The 18764-nt window shown below is 37.1% G+C and overlaps 1 protein-coding gene across 1 annotated transcript in view; it reads right to left on the bottom strand.

The window, feature by feature from the left end:
- The window catches only part of PPP2R5A (protein phosphatase 2 regulatory subunit B'alpha), a 45494-nt gene that overhangs the window by 11272 nt on the left and 15458 nt on the right, over positions 1-18764 (bottom strand). The window contains exons 2-7 of the mRNA XM_068939789.1: positions 16783-16979; positions 11392-11493; positions 5879-5971; positions 2890-3020; positions 2647-2706; positions 1360-1468 (exon numbers count right to left, since the gene is read on the bottom strand). Coding sequence (XP_068795890.1) covers positions 1360-1468; positions 2647-2706; positions 2890-3020; positions 5879-5971; positions 11392-11493; positions 16783-16979 — 692 coding nt within the window. The remainder of the gene's footprint in view (positions 1-1359; positions 1469-2646; positions 2707-2889; positions 3021-5878; positions 5972-11391; positions 11494-16782; positions 16980-18764) is intronic.

Genomic DNA, 18764 nt, shown 5'->3' with positions numbered 1-18764 from the left:
TTAAAAAAAATAAGAGTAACTGCCATATGAATAATAGGAAGTCCCATTAAAGCATTTTTGTGCAGTATTGACTCACTGCTACCTATTATTCAAAGACACAGACTCAAACTTATATCAGCTTTAAGGCTTTTATTTTTTAAGAGCAGTCTAAACTTGTACCGTAGCAACAAAGCAACCAGGTCACTCTTGGTTGGGAAATGGGATTAATGTGGGTTTGCATCTTAAGGACAACACGAAACAGGAAACATACAATGATGAGCTCGCTCTTTAATTTCCAGACGGTATTTTGATACACGGGACCAGCGGTTTATGAAGGGATAGATTAACAGCCGGGTCAACAAACTGAACACTGCTTTCGAGTATACAGTACAGCTTGAGGTAATACCACCCTTTCAGGTGCCAATGCACTAGAGAAAGCATATCAGGGAACAAGGGACAGCTTGCTGTACTGATCTAGCGAGAATACCTTTGGCATGTGACTGGTCCCTCTCATATCACTGACTCATTCCATGAAGCAGCCTATTGCACAGTGATAAACCACAAAGACAAGCGATTTAATTAAAACTTTTTATGAGAATTAGGAATTAACTGAGCTCTTGACTTGATCCAGTCATAATGATTCCACTTTCATTAGAAACTCACTTCCTCATATCTTTTGTCTATAAGGAGCTATATTAGTGAGAAGACTAAGTTAACAAAGCTAATTTTTAATTAGCCATAGCAGAATTACTTGTTGATTTGCATAAAATGTATTCAATGCTCAAGTGCCAATATGCCTGGGAAGGATGTACATTATTCATCAAATAAGATGTTGAACGTCTGTGCTAAATGTAAGAAGAGAAGTTAACCAAGGAACTGCAACATTCTGACAGTATGTCATGGAGCTACATAATTCCTAGCTGATCCAAAGAGATGTTATGTATTTCTGTCTTTTATATCCAAAATAGGGAAAGAAAAAAAAAAAAAAGGGTAGGCGAACCGGAATGTTTTAAAAAGCATTTCTGAAATAAACCCCTGACCATACTCAAGGTTCCTTTATACACAACATTTAGCTTACGTAAGTTATAACAGAATAAGGCCCTGGGATTAAGTTTCAAGCTTAAAGTGTAACAGGCTAGCAAACCCAAAAAACTTCCCATTTCAGTTGACATGACTGACTCACTGCTGTATTCTTTCACTTTTAATATATGCTAGATTCTATCTCAAAAGTAACACTTACATCTAAGATCTTAACAAAATATTCAGTGAATACATTTTAAAATATTTTGCAATACAGATATTAAAACATACACTACTTCAAACTTTCATTAGTTTCAAATGTGAGTACTAAAAAATTATTGCAAATATGTAAAAACTTACCTGTGCGTGAAACAAAGCTAACCCCTTCGCAGTGTGCATGGGAATCAGAACTTTCATGAGGAACTGTTTGTGTTCTGCTTTCAGTGGCAGTGCAAAACCATTGATAATACTGAAAACATGAATAGGCAAATTTTTATATATAAAGACAATTTTCTTCCCAGAAGATCAAGAAATACTGTAAATTAAACAGATGTTCAATTTCGAATTCATTTTCTAAACCTAATAACTGTGGGGCCACAAAATAGCTTTACATATGCATAATCTAGTCTAAAAATGTCTGTACCATGCAAGTTTGGACTCTTGCTAGCAAGGGTGGGGAGTGGGAAACACTCGTAATTGAAATTCAGTAATACTAGTTAGGCTGAAGTATTTTTAACATGACTTCCACTCATGTCTACAGAAAGCTTTGCCATCTAACAGTAAGGCTTTGATGGATACATCAGAAAGCTGATCCTTTTCACCCACAATCACTTAAAGGTAACTTGCAAAGAATTAAAAACAAACAAAAACCAAACTGATGGCATATAATTTTTTTAAACTACTTTATCACTACAATTTTTAAACATTTGTTTTGAGATCATTTCTAGATTTTTGACAAACCTAGGAAAACAATAGCATCCTTTTCATTTGATTTTCATGAAGATTTGTTCCATTACAGTTTCACAAGCTTCGGATTTTCAAGTGACCAGTAGTATCTATGATTTTCTACCGTGAAATACATCTGTGGCAATTTTGGAATACTAATAAACTGCTACTACACAAATCTCTAAAGTTAAAAATAAGTGATTTAAGGGTAAAAATGATAATAAAAAACCCTAGCACTTACAAGGCTTTCACAATTAAAAGTAAACCAGACTGAAGATTAAAACATTTCATTCAACATGAGGGTAAAAACGAACGCTTGTTTTCTGAACCAAAGAAAACTATCAGAAAAGGACCAAGAGTAGATACTACTTATTATTTCCAAAAGTAAAGGGGGGGGGGAACCAAAAACAACAACAAAAAAATCTTATTTTGATATCCATATTTCATGCTAGAAACAAAGACTCTTAAGAAATATTTTGCAGGCCATCTTTAAAATCTGCAGTGAAGAGGACCATTTATATTCTACAGCCCGATCTGATAGCCACATGATAGCCCAGACAATATTAAATGTCAGTGCCAGTACTTCCTCACTAGTTACTAAAATAGTTGTTCTCCCCTTCATTCCCAAAGCAAGAAAGCTGAAGCTTTCCAGAATAACCCAGAACAACATATCATACTTATTCTCCATCTTATCAAACTTACCTTCCTAATATCTCCAGAAGCTCAGCGACACCATTGAAGTGCTCAGTTTCATATATAAACCTGATACAAAAAGAAGCAAGCAAAGTGAAACAGAGATCAGAAATTCTAAAGAAATAACCTTCAGTAAGCTTCAAATATTTGACAGCCTGATCACGGACCAAAAATCAAGTCTTGCATTTCAAGAACAAATCACTACAGATGAACGAGGAAGCCTCAACCTCATCACACACACGTATAGCATACCTGAGGAAAATGTTGTTTATCTGTTTCCTGATGAATGCTCTTAAACCAAGGAATTTTCCATAAATTCGATGAAGAACTGTCTTTAGAAAATCACGTTCTCGTGGGTCTTCGCTATCAAAGAGCTCCAACAACTTTAAAAATTAAATGGAAACATATTATTTCCGAAAGATTTTTAAAATCTGTGTCATGTTACTAACTGATTTGAATTTTATCTGTAGCTTACAAGTTTGCATTAAAAAAATTAGAATCAGTTTGACCTGAGGTTTTGTTTGGATGTCCAATATTATTTTGGAAGTTAGTTTTTTGGGTTTTTTTGTTTTTGTTTTTTTAAATGAAACCCAGAAGCTTTGTTTTCTTCATATCAGGAAGTCTGTATACAGACTTCAACAAAGTCATTCCAACAGCAGTTAACACTATCAAAATAAGAATGAAATGATCAAGAATGAGGTTATCAAACCTTAGGTAAGTGGTTTGCAGTTGGTTTTTAAGAAATCAGAATTAATCACATCTGTGTCAGATAATTACAGCTTCTTAATTAAAATCCTGTATTTCTCATTTTAAAAAGCCTCGTGTCTTTCAAGTTAAGCAAAAGCATAATTCTTTGCAATCATTTTGCAAGACGGATGGATGGTGATAAGAATCATGCACCTTTCCTCAGGGAAAGAAGAACGTGATACGCTTAGTGGAATGCTAATGCATTAGAAGTAAGCTACAGAAAAGAAATTCACAGCACGTAGAAGTTAAATAATGTTGGTCTTAATCTAGTATCAGTATTTTCCTCCTTTTTAAACCTCTCCCCCTCCCCTGCCATTTTCCACTTATCTATTCCGGGTGATGAACACATTTGCTTTTGTTTGGATACAAGAGATTTCAGAATTGATGATTTAATATGAGGGTTCATCAAAATCAAGCATAAGCTATGAAAATGACAAATTCTGGTTCCCTGCTAATAGAGACTAAATGCCCCAATAAGGCAGCAAGATAGTCCATGCATTTTTTTCCTCTTAGAGAGTTTTGCGAGGATACAGAGAAGAGCATACTCGCTTGAAGAGATCGAAAGACATTCCAATCCCATTATAGATCATTATTTTAAGTTATTGCTTCCTGTATGTCCAACTAAGAGCAAATTCAGAGATGCTAACTGTGCTAAATAAGTTAATAACTTAGCTCAAGCAGTCACTATTATCTCCTGCTCAATCCAGGCCTGCAAACTTACGAATGTCTATACCAAGCAACATAAGGCAGGGGAAACAGCTGTTCAGGAACTTTGCTCAGGCTCATTTCATTTTTCTATTTAGGTGATCTCTCTCAGGATCACTACTCCACATTTTTCTGTATAGCTCCTTGTTGCATTGCCTTTCTTGGGCTCTCAAGAAAGATCAAGTCAAACTTCAGGAACTAAAACTCTGGAAGATGGCTTCTAAGAGAACCAGGACCAACTAGTAAATCTGCTACTCATGGCCAGTTGTTCAGCAGCAGCTTCAGGCCTGGATTTTGTGGGAAAGTCAAACAAGACAGAAAGGAAGGGAACACCTATTAACAAGAACAGGAAAGCTAAACAAGCAGTCTCTGAAGGTGGGGAGGGAAAATATTCATACAGGTTTCTTCTTTATGTTACTGCACTGTGACGGCCTGCCACCACTCTTCAGATACTGACATTTTCCTTGAAAACAGTTATTTTGATATGGGAAAATACCCACTAAAATAACCTTGGACAAAAATTATTATGGTATCAAAGATAAAATGTTAACATTCTGCTAACTCATTTATTTTGATTTGGAATGTCCAGAAAAATGAGTTTCTACTACGTCTACACTAGGTCCTGGTACCTCTCCCTTATCCCTTCCTCAGTGCAATGCTGCTCCCGACCAAAAGGCAAGTGCTTCGAAGTCCCTGTTTGCCTGCTGATGAGAAAGTTGCACCTGCCTCAAACCAATTCAGATCTTTTTGGAACCACAAAACATTGCTATCCCAAACTTGCAGTTCCTTCTTGCCCTAACTTCCTGTAGATTTTCCAGTCAATATGACCCACAGCATATTCTTCTTCCTATTCACCTCCCTCACGTTTAGGATTTCCACAGAAAGGGAAGCAAGGTGCAGAACAGTGAACAGCAACAGAGCCCCTAAACTGAAGTGAAAGCAGAGCGGTTACAGTCTTTATTTTCTAAAAGTTTATCTTCTTTCTTCACAAAAACTGACTCACATTAGTTTAAGACGGTTAGTCAAATGATACCTACCAGTCTTGGCTAAACTCTAACAAAAGTAGAAAACACAAATCAATCTTTACGGCCTAAAATTTCAAGCTATCGTACTTCAAAGGATAATAAATTGTTAACGGTACTCAAAACATAGAGCCTATTTCCCTGATAAGTTATATTTAATAAAAAAAAAAATCTCAGTTCATTTTCTTGCTCAGTTACATGTACAGTGAAGCATAATTTTTCCTCAGTTTTCCTATGTATTTTCTTACCTAATTTTTCTTCTACGTATAACACATGATAGTAAAGGGAATGACACTATGTAGTAACAACTTAGCAGATGCTAGAACATGTATTAAAAAGTTAGCTTTTCACAGAACAAAAATCAATTTTGCTGTAAGTTTTACAACGATAAGTTTCTACACAGGGGGAGGGGGAAAAAAACCATAAAACCACTAAAACAATTTAATCAGCACACTGTTGATTACACTGCAAGTAAGAGTTACAAATCATTTAAAAACACATGACTTCTTTCAAATTCAAGCATTTCACACTATTCTCAGATATCAACCTCTATGCTTTGCAAAGTGTTTCTAAACTTACAAATTATCTGTGTAGTATGGTGTCCTGTTTATATAATGCTTTGCAGAAAGCATCATAGGAACAATTAAAATTTAACCCTTGTCAAAGTGAAAGCTTTAATATCTCCTTCACTATATATTCATCAGACAGCTTCAGTTTGAGAGGCAATCTCTATATCGGGGGGGGGGGTGGATGTGGAAGCTACTTACCTGCTGTACAAATTTCTGGTCAATGTATCGCTTTGCAATGCTCGGCTGAAAATCCGGACTCTCTAAAAACCTCAGGAAAAATTCATACACCAACTACAAACATTGAAATGAAAAATATGAAGAAGTTAAAAAGTACACCATAATACAGATCTTAAAACAACAAAAAGCCCCTACATACACGAAAAATAGTCCCACTGACTTTGCACATGCTTAAAAGGCACACGTGCCATGCCTCCAGAACTGAGACTTAACACATTACTGTTAATTATGGTCTTCAGTGGAATTTACTAAAAGAACTACAGTAAGTATCAAGATTATTTTAATTCCCCAAAATCAAAGCTTAATAAATAAACTACCGAAAATATCACTATTAGACAAACCAAGTGAAAGTTATGTATTTTATTTTTATATATATTTTTCCCCCACTTTTTTTTCCTATATTAAGAATTTATTCCATAGGAACAAGTTACTAAATGCTTTTAACAACACCAAGGGTAAAATTAAGTACTGTAACATTACAAAATTCCTTAAAAACAGATTAAGAAAAGTCTGCTAACTGAAGTGTTCCTGAAGTTGGGTTTCAACTGTAAGCTGTAGAAAAAAAAAAAAAAAAATCAAAGGTCATATTAGAAAGCTGAATAAATACACACAGATTTAGGGTTTGACACACCATTAGGTTTCTATATCCTAGATACTTAATTCAAACAACAGGACCCCCTACATATTTATACTCAACATCCTTTATATTTTGTAGTGCATTATTACTATTGAGTTCAAGTCCTCACTCAACAGGACCCCACAAGGCGCACAGGTGAAAAGACAGGAGAAGAGAAGGATAGTGAGGGCCTGAATTGGCCAAGAGGCATGAAGCACAAGTCCCCTGTTTTTGGGTTCCTCAAAAGTCTGAGGCACAAAATTCTGTGCTTCAGTAACAACGGGGAGAGGGAGGGGAGACACCCACAGCGCTCTCAATTAATAAAATATGAAGATGTAAGGCCTCTTTTAACTAAGACAGAATTGAGAGGGGGAAAAAAAATTAAATTTAGAAACACTCAGGCTCGCTGCTTATCTTCTCAGTGCTTATTTCTTTGATCTTATTGCTTGTTAGTTAGTTAAACGATTGATGAATGATAATACTAAACTGCAATTTAGGTACACGCAGACATCACTGACTAAACTTTAAAAAAAAAAAAACACACACACAGAGCAGGGGTCATATTCACAGGCATGTATTTCAACTATTACCACTAAGAGTGCTTAAACTCTCTCAGAACCAATACCTAAGTAGTTCAGAATTATAATTACGAAGTTTAGTTGAGGAAATGCTTGACAGAAAGTACTTTTTATCTAGAATTTGAGATTGCAGTAGCTCATGCATAGCCTCAAGGAGGCTATGCTGCATCCGTAGAGCAGACCTCAAAAACACAAGGAGGACCCTCTTTACTCTTTCTTTTCCCTCTGATCAAGACTAACAATAGCTTTTTGCATCAGCAATTTAAATGGAGTTCGAAAGGTTACAGATTTCATACAACAGAACTGCATTAAAGGAACGTTGAAGTTGCAAGTTGTAGGAAATTTGTCTTCTTGTGCATAAATGTAATAGCATGCAGTTGCATAATAGACTATGTAGGACAGTTTTGTTTTTTTTTTAAAGCTCGATAATAGCCAATCTAATGAGATTTTAAATATTCCCGTACTCCATTCTCTGCCTTAGAAACAGATCAACCATGGCTACTGAATTTTCTCAAGCTAAAAATTATACAAATTCACCAGTGGTTTGTATTGAAATAGGAAACACAAGGCTGAAGGGCGGTTATAAGCACAGCTTCATAGGGATTAATTTTGGAATTAAATCTCATTAAATATTTCTATCAATGACCTTGGCAAAGGATAGCCATTTGTTAGCTGCTTGAATGACACCACAATAACGGAAGCTACCAATAGAGTATCAGGTCATCAGGAAGAAAGGACAAGATTCCAAAGGTCAAGAGTAACAGACATAGGACAAAACTCAGTGACCGCAAAGTGACAGATAGAGACCCAAGAAAAAGCTTGGCTAAGCACTAGCAAGCTTCTAAGCTAGGGAAAGGAACAGGCCCTTAATACTGGTCAACCGCAGGACGACTAAGATCTATCTACACAATGAAGCCATAAAAACAACAAATGAAACCCTGGGATATAACCAGGAAGATACTGACAGTGAAGATAAGAGATGCACAGGCCTACACGTTTCAGACAGATATTAAAACCTGCAAAGATACAGAGAAGGAACCACTACAATTATCATGGGACAGAGCACCTTTTATGAGGGAAAACTAAAATAGCATGTGTTGTTTCTCCTGAAGTAGGTGGAAGGCAACAATTATGACTCCTTTATAAATAGGTAGCGGGACCAGGACAAACATCAAGCAAAAGAACTAAGCTAAAGCATAATGCTGTAACAACGTATGCATATAAATGGTTCAAGATTAAGGTTAGGATTAAATTAGAATGGAAAACAAGGTCTTAGAATAGATGCGTCTCATTTATAAAAGAAGTCAGCAATAACACACAATTCTCAATACATGGTAACAAAATATAATCAGTTACACGTCTCATTTCTAATACAGGCCAAATGCGTGGCAGTTACCATGTGAATACTTCATACAACCACATGCAATTCCAGAACCAAGAATGTTGCTAGTGTTCTTAAAGAAAGGAGTTTTCAGAAGGGGCAGGGGGAGCACTCAAAAATCCATCTAGTTTCTGGGCTGCATCACAGGAAAGTTCTGCATACTGAAGAAATATTTATAAAGTTCTAACGTTTACAGAATCTTCTACCTTCTGGATTTCCTGATAGTTTCACTGCTCCTAGAACACACACAGCTCATTAAAGGTCTCAAATAACTTTGGAAATCCTTGGGAAATGCATGAAACTTTATCCAAGGCACTTCAGGAAGCAAGCTGTGATGGCCGTTCCTGTATAGTCAGTCTCTCCCTTCTCCTGTATGCTAACGTTTATGAACTCAGAAGCATAATCAACTAGGGGTAAGAACGGACTCTAGCCACAGCAGACCCTTGGCTGCTTCTGCCAAAAAATAAAAAGAAAAAAGAAAAATCCAACAAACAAAACAACATCCCCCACCCCTCCCCACCCCCAGATAGATAGGTTTGCTCAACTTTCCTCAGTTTAGCTGAAGCATTACCAGTAGAAATACCAAATCTCTTAGGGAAGAGAACTGTCGGATTTAATAGTTTCAGTTTTGAGAACTGGTCTGCTCGGGTCAGAGAGATACCACAGGCCACTCCTGCTCCTTTTGTGATTCAGCCTTCTTTCTTGTAGAGACCACTGGAATATCATAATTGTGTTTAGGCCAACAATTCCATCATCTACTCCTTAAGCTCAGAAATACACAGTGGCTTTAATGCCAACCTGTTCAAACCAGTTCGGTTGTTAAGAACCATCTTGAGTATTGCTTTAAAGCTGTCTTACATGTAACACTCATTTTACTGAAGGCCTACATCTTTTGCAGTAGCTATAGAGGCTGGTAACTTAGTAATCCATTATCTATCATTTTATTTTATAGGGAAATACCAACAGATTCAACAAAACAGAGGTGTGGAGGTTCAGTTATTCGCCTTTCCCTCCTGGAAAACTGATTATGCGACTAGCAGCATGGGACCGAGTCCTGAATTTTGTTTGTAATAGAACCGCCACAAACAGTACAAGCTGACAGCCAGGGAAAAAACAAACAAACCAGCCAACCCCACAACAACAGTCACCCACCCACAAGCAGGTCTTCACACTATACCAAAAGTAATAATGAGTTTCGATTTGGAGGGAATGAGGGTGCCCCTTCCCCCCCCCCCCCCCCCCCCCCCCCGACACACGCAATTTGATACTTCCAGCAGTTTGCTACATTCTCACCCTGGTCTAGATACTAAAGAGCACAAAGCTGTGCTCCTGGATGCAAATTAATTCGTTACCAAACTCAGTCTGCTACCATCCAATAGTGGACACATGAACTGCAAAAGAAAGGGGAAGCAAACACAAACTGTTTCCATTACGGTGCAATGAGCACATCTAACCCAAAGGCAGCACAAGCAACTGGTGCAGCAGAGGAAAATCTGTGGCGAACAGCCAGACAGCCTGACCACAACTCATTTAGAAAAAGACAAAGTAAAAAGCTGAAAATAAAATCCCAAATAGTACTACAGAATACACACTTCATTCAGTTTCTCTTAGACAAGCCTAAAGCACAAACTGAGATGTTCAGAGGAACCACAACTCTTTTGCTATAGAGAGAACTATATTTACTTACGACCTAAAGTGAACTGAGCTATCATTTACAAATGTTACTCCTGAGACAGGGGTACTCTGAAGGCAGATGATGCCTCTACTGACTTTAAGAGGCATATGAGTGTCTCCTGCCTTCTGCTAAATCAAGCCATCTGTTTCAGTTATAGCCATTTATTCTACAAATTATATATCAGCCACAGATTCTTTGTTTGAGTGAGATAATTACTGCAGTTTTTAGCCTGCAGAGTTGCTCTCTGCAGTAACTTTTTTCTTACTGGTTTAAGTCTCAAACAGTGTCCTGAAAACATACTTTGTAGCCAATATTAGAAGTCGCATTTTTAATACAGGTGTTCTCTGTTATATTAGAGCTATAAAATCATAGCCACAGAGTAGTGTTTTGAGGCCCTAAAGAGAAGAGAGGAGATGATATGCAGATATGCAGTAGCTATTAATCTTCTATTCACTGGTAAGAGTTGCTCTGTAACAAGTTATATGTAACAGATACTACTTTTGCAGATTCAGCAAGGAATTACCTGTGATACGACCTAGGGATGATAAGTGATTTTGGTTTATTCAACTTTTAACAGTTAATTCAAAAAAGTTCAGCATTAGTGCAAGTCAATCATGCGACTGATACAACAATGCTATAAAAAAAATCACGAGATTGGTACAGGAGTGCAACAATGGAATAACTAACCAACTGTTACCAAACAACGCCTATATTGTAAAGTTTTTGCAGGGAGGGAGGGAAGGGGGTGGGAAGAGAGGAATGAGGAGATCTATTTCTTGCTCAAAAGACAAATAAAAGCTATTGCTCCATTTTCACTGCTGTCGTGAGAAAGTAAGTGATTAACCTCCATTTATATTTTACAGAAAACAGAACACTGAAGTGCAGAAAACGTGCATCTTGAACATAATTACCTAAAATATCCACATACTTTATAAGACCTACATATATCAAAATTTTTTATAGATTTGATTTTAACAATTCAAACACTTCATTCAAAGAAAAAAGGAAAAAAGGAAGAAAGTGCTCAAGCAATTCAGAGAAGAGTTATATTCTACCACACTTATACATACAAAAGAGCACCAGTTTTGTTTTTCTCATACATAGGCACTCAAATGTACTCATATAGAAAGTAATTTTGATGTTCACGAATGGCACCAAAGTGCTCAGATATCCATTCACAGTTCCTGCCTTACAAGAACACTTGAAAATAAAGGAATCGCATACCTGTATGTGGGGCCATGAGGCTTCAAGAGTTGGTTCATCTTCTTCTGGATCAAAATCTGGGTTATCGCTAGGTGGAAGTGTTCTGAAAATATTAGAACTAATCTGCAAAAGAAAAAAAAAAAAAAAGTCTGTGTCACTTGTTAAGCTTCCACAGCCCACAGTAAAATAAGTAAGTATCTTATACTTAGATAAAGGAAGCCAAACCAGCTTTAAAATTGTTTTGCCTTTTATTCTTCAGTTTTCCAAAACTGCTAAATCCAAACACTGAGAGGACTGAATCAGGCCCATGAAAACAACAAGAAAACAATTTTTTTTTGCTAACTTATGAATTTTTAGACAGACATGGGTCATGTTTAAGATTTTTCCTCTGAAACCATGAAGATGAAAAATTAGTTTTTATTAAGGAGACTGAAGTGTTCTTTTAACTCTACGACTCCAAGAGCTGAGGTTTTATATAATTAGTCATATTGTATTTGGTATTTTATGCTCTAAACAGAGCTCTCTTCAAACGTAAGAGAGACAATCCTCTAAACATACCTGTTTTTACAGCTCTTCATTTTCCTTAATTTCAAAATGTTCTTCACTTTTAAGAAAGAACTGAAGTGCATAATTTTTCACGTTCCAAAATCTCAAGATGTTTCAAGGTTTTGGGAAGTCAAAAATAACTTTACATAGCACTTGTAAGCTTTAGTTCTATGACAGAGCAACTTAGAAAAATTAACAAAAATGGCTACCAAGTTACTTTAACAACAACTTCAACAGGGTAAGTTAAGAGGCATACACTTGGAAAATCCCTGAAGAAACAAGTCTGGAGAGAAGATCGGTCTTTCGGATGCCAAAATAAAGTGCCCTCTCATCTGCCAGATGTCACCTGCTATGCTATGTGTTGATGTTAAATAGATATAAAATCCAGCAGAGAACATTAACTTAATTTCATATTTTGCATTCCTTGTAAAAATTTCTTTGTATTCCTTGCAAAGACTGGTTTAGCCCCATTTTTCTATTCAACTTTCAAATTCCTTAGTCTTTTAGATCAAGTCTGTTCCAAATAGCTGCTAACCACCCAAGCCTACTAAACACAACCAAACGCCTGATAGTCTGCAGCAAATGCTGCTGCATGACATCCATGGACTCTCCCAGGTGCCTGAAGGATCTTGCAAGGGGACTTAAAGATCCTTAAGTCACCCAGCCAGCTCTGCATAAAAGCATCAACTGCTTCATTAACCAAGATAAAAAGACATTGGATAAACTGACTGACTTCTCATTTCCTCCTATGCCCTTCATTTGGGCTCTCACTGTCTCCTGTCAGTTATCGAAGTTCTAAAGCTGCAGACACTGATGCTCTACAGAAGGCCGACCTCTGTATGAAAGGGTGCTAGAGTAATGTTGTGAAGATAAGGGAAAGGTGGTTGTTTAACTTTGTGAAGATAAGGGATGTGGGATTCTGGAGTGCAAGTAAAATTAGCTGGGGGTGCCAGAGAAAAGGGCAGAGGGAGGAGTTGAAGAGATTCTGGCTTTTAATCAAATCTGAAAGCCAAGGTTACAATCACAGATCTGTTCCTTGATAATATTTATACTTACTAGTTAAGCAATAAAAACATCCATGATAAACACCAGGATTCAAATTAGTCCCCTACTGAGACTTCCCTAGGGGCCCCCTACCTCCGCTTTTGTGTCTTCTGCTAGTATTTCCTGAAAATGTGTCCTTTTATTTCTAGATACATCCTACTGAACTAGTCAACTCTTTAGCACAGAACCTAATCGAACAAGTTTTCCTCCGGGATGTAAAAATTTCAAGTCCAAAACAAAGGTACTAACTACTGAGCATACTTCCGTAGCCAAAAATGAACACCAGCCCTCTGCCAGAGCTTTAGGAAGCTAGCCTTATGATTTTTCAGGGTATTCAGTACTTCCACTAGCACCATCTGCCTCCTTAGGAATCTGAAATTTGGAACAAACTGTATACCATTTTTTTGTATTAGCCAGTCTCCCTGAAGAATTGGTTCAATTACTTCATTATGTTTGAAATAATTTTACTCCCTGTCTCATCTGCTTCTAGTAACATCTGGCTAACAGCATTTTTTGAAAATTTTTGGGGGGTTAAAAACCCCACTATTGTTCTACAGGCTAATTCTTTTGCAATAGCCTCTCCTACTGTTTAAAACATCCCTTTTCATTTATAAGTGGGATCTTGCCTCAGAACAGTGATTTAAAAAATACAAGTCATAAAAGGCTTTTATAACTGCACAGTTTTACAAAGTAACCCAGCATTAGTTTTCTAAACCTCAAAGTTTGGAGAAAGTAACTTCTTAAAATGCGCAATTTCTAGGCTGAACCATTGGAAAAGCAGTTAGCATATTGATGTACATCTTTAGGGGAGGTTTTGTTTCATTTTAAAGAGAGAATTGCTCCTAATTTGTACACTTTTGAAGGAACTAAACATTTGGAGAGATACCAGATTCAATTCCAATTTCTTAGTATGCAGATATGGACACCTGCGGATAAGTCTTTCGAAGTTCAGAATTCCACAGCTTGTGCAAACTGCTAAGAAAATCATTTACATTGGATCTTATATGATGGTTGGAAATTAGAGGAGGTTGGCAGCACAAGGAGATGGACAAGTAAGGTATACTGGAGGAACATTTGTTATGCTCTCAAACCTGATAAAGGCTAAAGCTTCCTAACTTCCCAGGCAGTTTTTATAAAAGTAAATATTCGTAATGCCAAACCCTAATTTACTGTTAGCCTCAGAGAACTTCCAATTGAGAATTTACACACTGAATAGATACTAATTTTAGATGACCTAGAGAGGAGGTGCATGGACCGTGGTGCTATCCCTTCAAAAACTATTTGTAAGCAAAACTCCTCCCTACTTCCTAGCTGAAATATTTTGACAAAAGAATTATAGGACAATCAAGTTGCTTGGGACAAACAAAAAACAAAACAACAACAACAACAACACAGCCTACAACATGTATCCTGCACATCTCCTAAATGAAAAGGTATTCTTTACGACCTTGTTCCATCCTTGGTGCCTGGAAAGGTACTTTTATCATTTCAACCAGTGCTTCCTACTTGCAATCCAAGTAAAGTAGGATCCAAGCAAAGTAGGGACAATTACACTAGACATGATTGTACAGTATCAGCTCAGCAGCTGTCATGGTTACAGAGACCATGTGAAGGGAAGGAATGCTAAGAGACCTCACCTGCACAGACCTTGCCTATGCACTGGTCAGGAGCAACAATATTTTTCCTCTTGGTATCTGTAAGGGATTGTTGACTTTGCCTCCCCAAGACTCAGGCGACGCCAATGAAAATGTGCTCCTTCCTCTGCAAGCTGAAGGAAAGGGGTCCCAGGCCTAGGGAAAGACAAGGGGCTTTGGAAAGAAATTAGCTCCGTTTCTGCCGCTGATTCTGCTCTGGCTTTTGTAAGGGAACTTCCATGTAACCTGTTCAACTTTGACTACAAGTCAAAGGGGAGTTCAGTTTCACTAAAGTTGATTTTTCTTTTTTCCCCCTCCAATACGCTATCTTTCAAACTCTGCAGAAAACTGACATGCTTTTTCTTTTAACGTAGCAACAATTAAGGAAAAAAAAGGCCAAAAAAACCCCCCCACAAACACTTAAGTCTCATGGAGGTTTTGCTACAAAGAAAATCCTCAAGTCTGACACAGGTTGTTTGGAGGGAGAGAACCATCCAGAGCACTTCCTGAAGGCTGGTACTTAGTCCCAATTCAGAGCAAAGATCTTGTCTGCTGCCAGTTGCCAGGGAGACTAGAAATACTATTCAGGCTTGGAGAGATCTTTTGTCTCAAGCTCTGAAAAAGCTCTCACTGAGCATTTAAGGCCTTCTTAGCTTTCTGTTATTTTAGGGGAGTAAAGGAGATGGAAATCTGATGGAGAAAAAAAAAAAAAAAAAAAAGCATCCGCAGAGCCTCATCGCTTGCACAACAGTCACCTCAAAAGAACAGCACAACACCTTAGCTCCAACAAGGGGAAGTAACTTCAACATAAAAGAAGACCTCTTCTCCCTTCAAGAAGTATGATAATATACTCTTTCCAAAAAGAGGCTGCAGAGGACACAGAGTAAGAGACGACTTGCAAGGATTCAGGCATGCTGCCACCAGCAGTGGAGGTGGGGAAGGAAAAAACAAACAAACAAAACAAAACAAACAACCCAAAACCCCCAACCAAACAAGGAATAGGTGGATGCACTCTGTCCTTTCTGTTTCTGAGTAAGGGACACTCACAACAAAACACACAGCTCCTTTTAAAAACAGAGTGTGCCCTAGATTTTTTGTAAAGCTTGTTACAAGTGGCTGGTGAAGCAGCCACAATAAATAATTAAAGGTTTTCCAATAACCCTAGCCTTTCGGTGTAACGTTAAAATTCCACACTTATTGATAGCAAAGATAAGAGCTTCCCTATCAGCTGCTCACAACAACATCAGATTCCACTATAAAGAAAACTATCACTGTAAAAGAGCTGCAGGCCACATGACTGAAACTGGTCTGCCTACATACCCAACAGCTAATTTTAACGTCAGCAGTTGTATGCATGTATACCAAATCAAACTTCAGAGAACCTTTTGCCTACATGCAAGAGCCCTAAACGCATTGTTTTTAACCTTTCAACTCCTACAGACAAGTCAGTGTGAACAATATTCTCTAAGTTGTTTAAGAAGTCCTTGGGTTAGATTCCTGCACCCGGAATAAAGGTGTATATATAAAACATCACTTAGGTAACATTCGAGAACGCATAACAAAAGCCAATGAAAGTCAGCAGATAACAACCACAAATACTTTGGTGCTTATTCAAAGTCATTTGAAGAAATTGTACAGCACAACTCACCCTGTGGTTTACAACTTGAGCAAACCACTTACGCTACTCAAGCACAGTGCTCAAAGGCCCAAACAGTGACAAAAAGCCATGTAAAGTATTTACAAAGTAGAGTCAGTGTCTTACACTGATAAACCTTTCTGTTGACAGTAGTATCCCATGCATCTTTTCCAGAGAACTTCAGCCCCTCATTCCACTACCATTCTCAAATAAACAAAGACAGGCAGCACTGAACTATTTCCATTTTCTGAATGAGTATGACTTCAAAGCTTATCCAGAATGCAAGTGTCTGCAGCATACCAGTTCTTTAATTTGCATTACCCTGCATGCATTGCATTCCAGCTAATAATTAGACTTAAAAGTATTTATTTATTTTACAAGCCTTTCTAAACAATCCTATAGGCCAAGTTACTATTAATGTATAATGCTACCTTTTATAAGCAGATTTACCCACAGCAATGCCGAGTTAGATGCTATCACAACCGTACACCGATTTAGTTCTTTTATTCAAACTTGAATACTCAAGAACATTGAATTCCAGATTCTACTTACCATTTTTACTATGTCAGCATAAGCTGATTCAACAATCACTCCACGATTTGTTGAGACATATTCAACCAGTTCATTCAGTGTTGCTCTCTTAATTTCTTTGCTTTTCAGGTCTGAAACAGAGTCCATGAAGTCAAAGAGTACGCAACACTGCTGCAACTTCTGACAAAAGAGATCTTGCTGTTCATTGGAGGTGGCATCTATAAATGGAGGGGAAAAGAGAGTCACTTAAGTTTACAGAAATAAAATTGCAGTTTCTAAATCTGTTCTGTTGGCTAGAATTTGCATAACCTATTATCACATTTTTAATACGAGGAATGGCATTTCATATGACAGGCAAGTTAGCAAGCTATACTGTCACAAATGAAAATAAATGCCTGTTTAGGTATATTAGAATAAAAGACCCAGCATTCAATTCTGAATAAATATATGGCAGTAAATTTTTTTAATAGAAAACAAGCAAGTGAATTAACTTTAGGTAAAATATGTAGATGTGCAATAAGTACCAACTCACTCTAATTAAAAAAGTCATATACAGAAACAGTGCATCATCCTAACCTTTCATTCGTGCAATTTATCTCATTCCGTTCCCTAATACTTTATTATATAACCTGCTTAAAAGCTGCAAAGTCTGCTTGGAAGAAACCTTGTCTTTTTACCCCAATGCAAAATACTTTGCATGCTTTTGACACCATGTGATGAACGTTTGTTTCTCTCAAGAATCAACTTCAATATTTCAAAAGGATTAATCCTGAATTTTCATGCCTTGGTCGAGATAACGTGTTATGATCTTAGTCTTGTAGAGTTGTCCAACTTTTTTGATCTATTAAGCAAAAACGTTTTAACTTGGCATTTCTATTTTAAAGTATAGCCTCTCTTAAATCTGATAAACTAGATTCCTCCATTAGCATTTCACATTAGATCTACAACAGATGGATTATTACAAAAATGTAATATATCTTTAGAATACACCTATTCAAACCATAACTGTTCAAAAGATGCAGGATCCCAATAAAAGCAGATGTGGTTTTACCTGAGAAATCGGTTTAATGCCATAACTATGTAGTCTGAACTCAGAGAGCCCAAGTGCCCTTCCTTTTTGTTTTGTGTTGCCTATCGGGGTGGTTCTAAACCACTCCGGCAAGATAACATAATCTCATCTATCAGTCAGTTGGGATACCACCTTGCTCTGGTGAAAAAATTTTTATATCCAATTTTAAGTAGGACTAGGCATGCTTTCCCAGTGAAGAACTTCCAGACCTGTCTATAGCCAGGCTCTTTCAACCTCATCTCTTAACTTCTGTCATTCATTCCAGCATTCATATTATTACTGCTGCTTTATCATAAGGAAATTGGCCAGACAATACTGAAGATCTTAAGTCTCAGTTTTAACTCTGAACACCAACAGATCCCACGCTTCTCTTTGCTGTTTTAGGATTAGTCTGATGAAATAAGTTCACATTAATGTGCAAGTTCTAACAACCCAGCCACTCTTTGATAATGCCAGTTCCTCAAGTTTCTTACCAAAATATCTTCCATTTAGTGGCTGGAACAGTCTACAGTGGTTTTAATATGCAGTAATTACTTGCTAGACCTCTTCAGTATCCACATAAGCAAAAAATAATTGCTAAAATGGCCTGAAACATCTCCACTGCAATCCTAACTGCTCACTCTGCCCTGAAAGTTTGAACATCAGAATATTTGTATTCATTCCCTTTTGCCATCTGACAATTACGATCCTATTATTAACTTATCACAAGAACTTCAGCGAGCTTTTGAAAAGGCTAGCAATTACTACTCCCTCATAAAGAGCAATTCATACTACTGAATGTTAATTCTGCAATTTTAACCACTTTTCTTTTGAATAAAAATCTTGTAAAGTGCTTATTTCACTCAGATAACTACAAATTGCACCATACCGAAGACATGAATTGTTACACCCTGCAAATAATGAACAGCAGCTGTAAAAACATTCGTAAGTTACA

This window comes from Struthio camelus, chromosome 3, assembly GCF_040807025.1.
Source record: "Struthio camelus isolate bStrCam1 chromosome 3, bStrCam1.hap1, whole genome shotgun sequence".
Classification (NCBI taxonomy): domain Eukaryota; kingdom Metazoa; phylum Chordata; class Aves; order Struthioniformes; family Struthionidae; genus Struthio; species Struthio camelus.
This window is presented reverse-complemented; position numbering and strand designations above follow the sequence as displayed.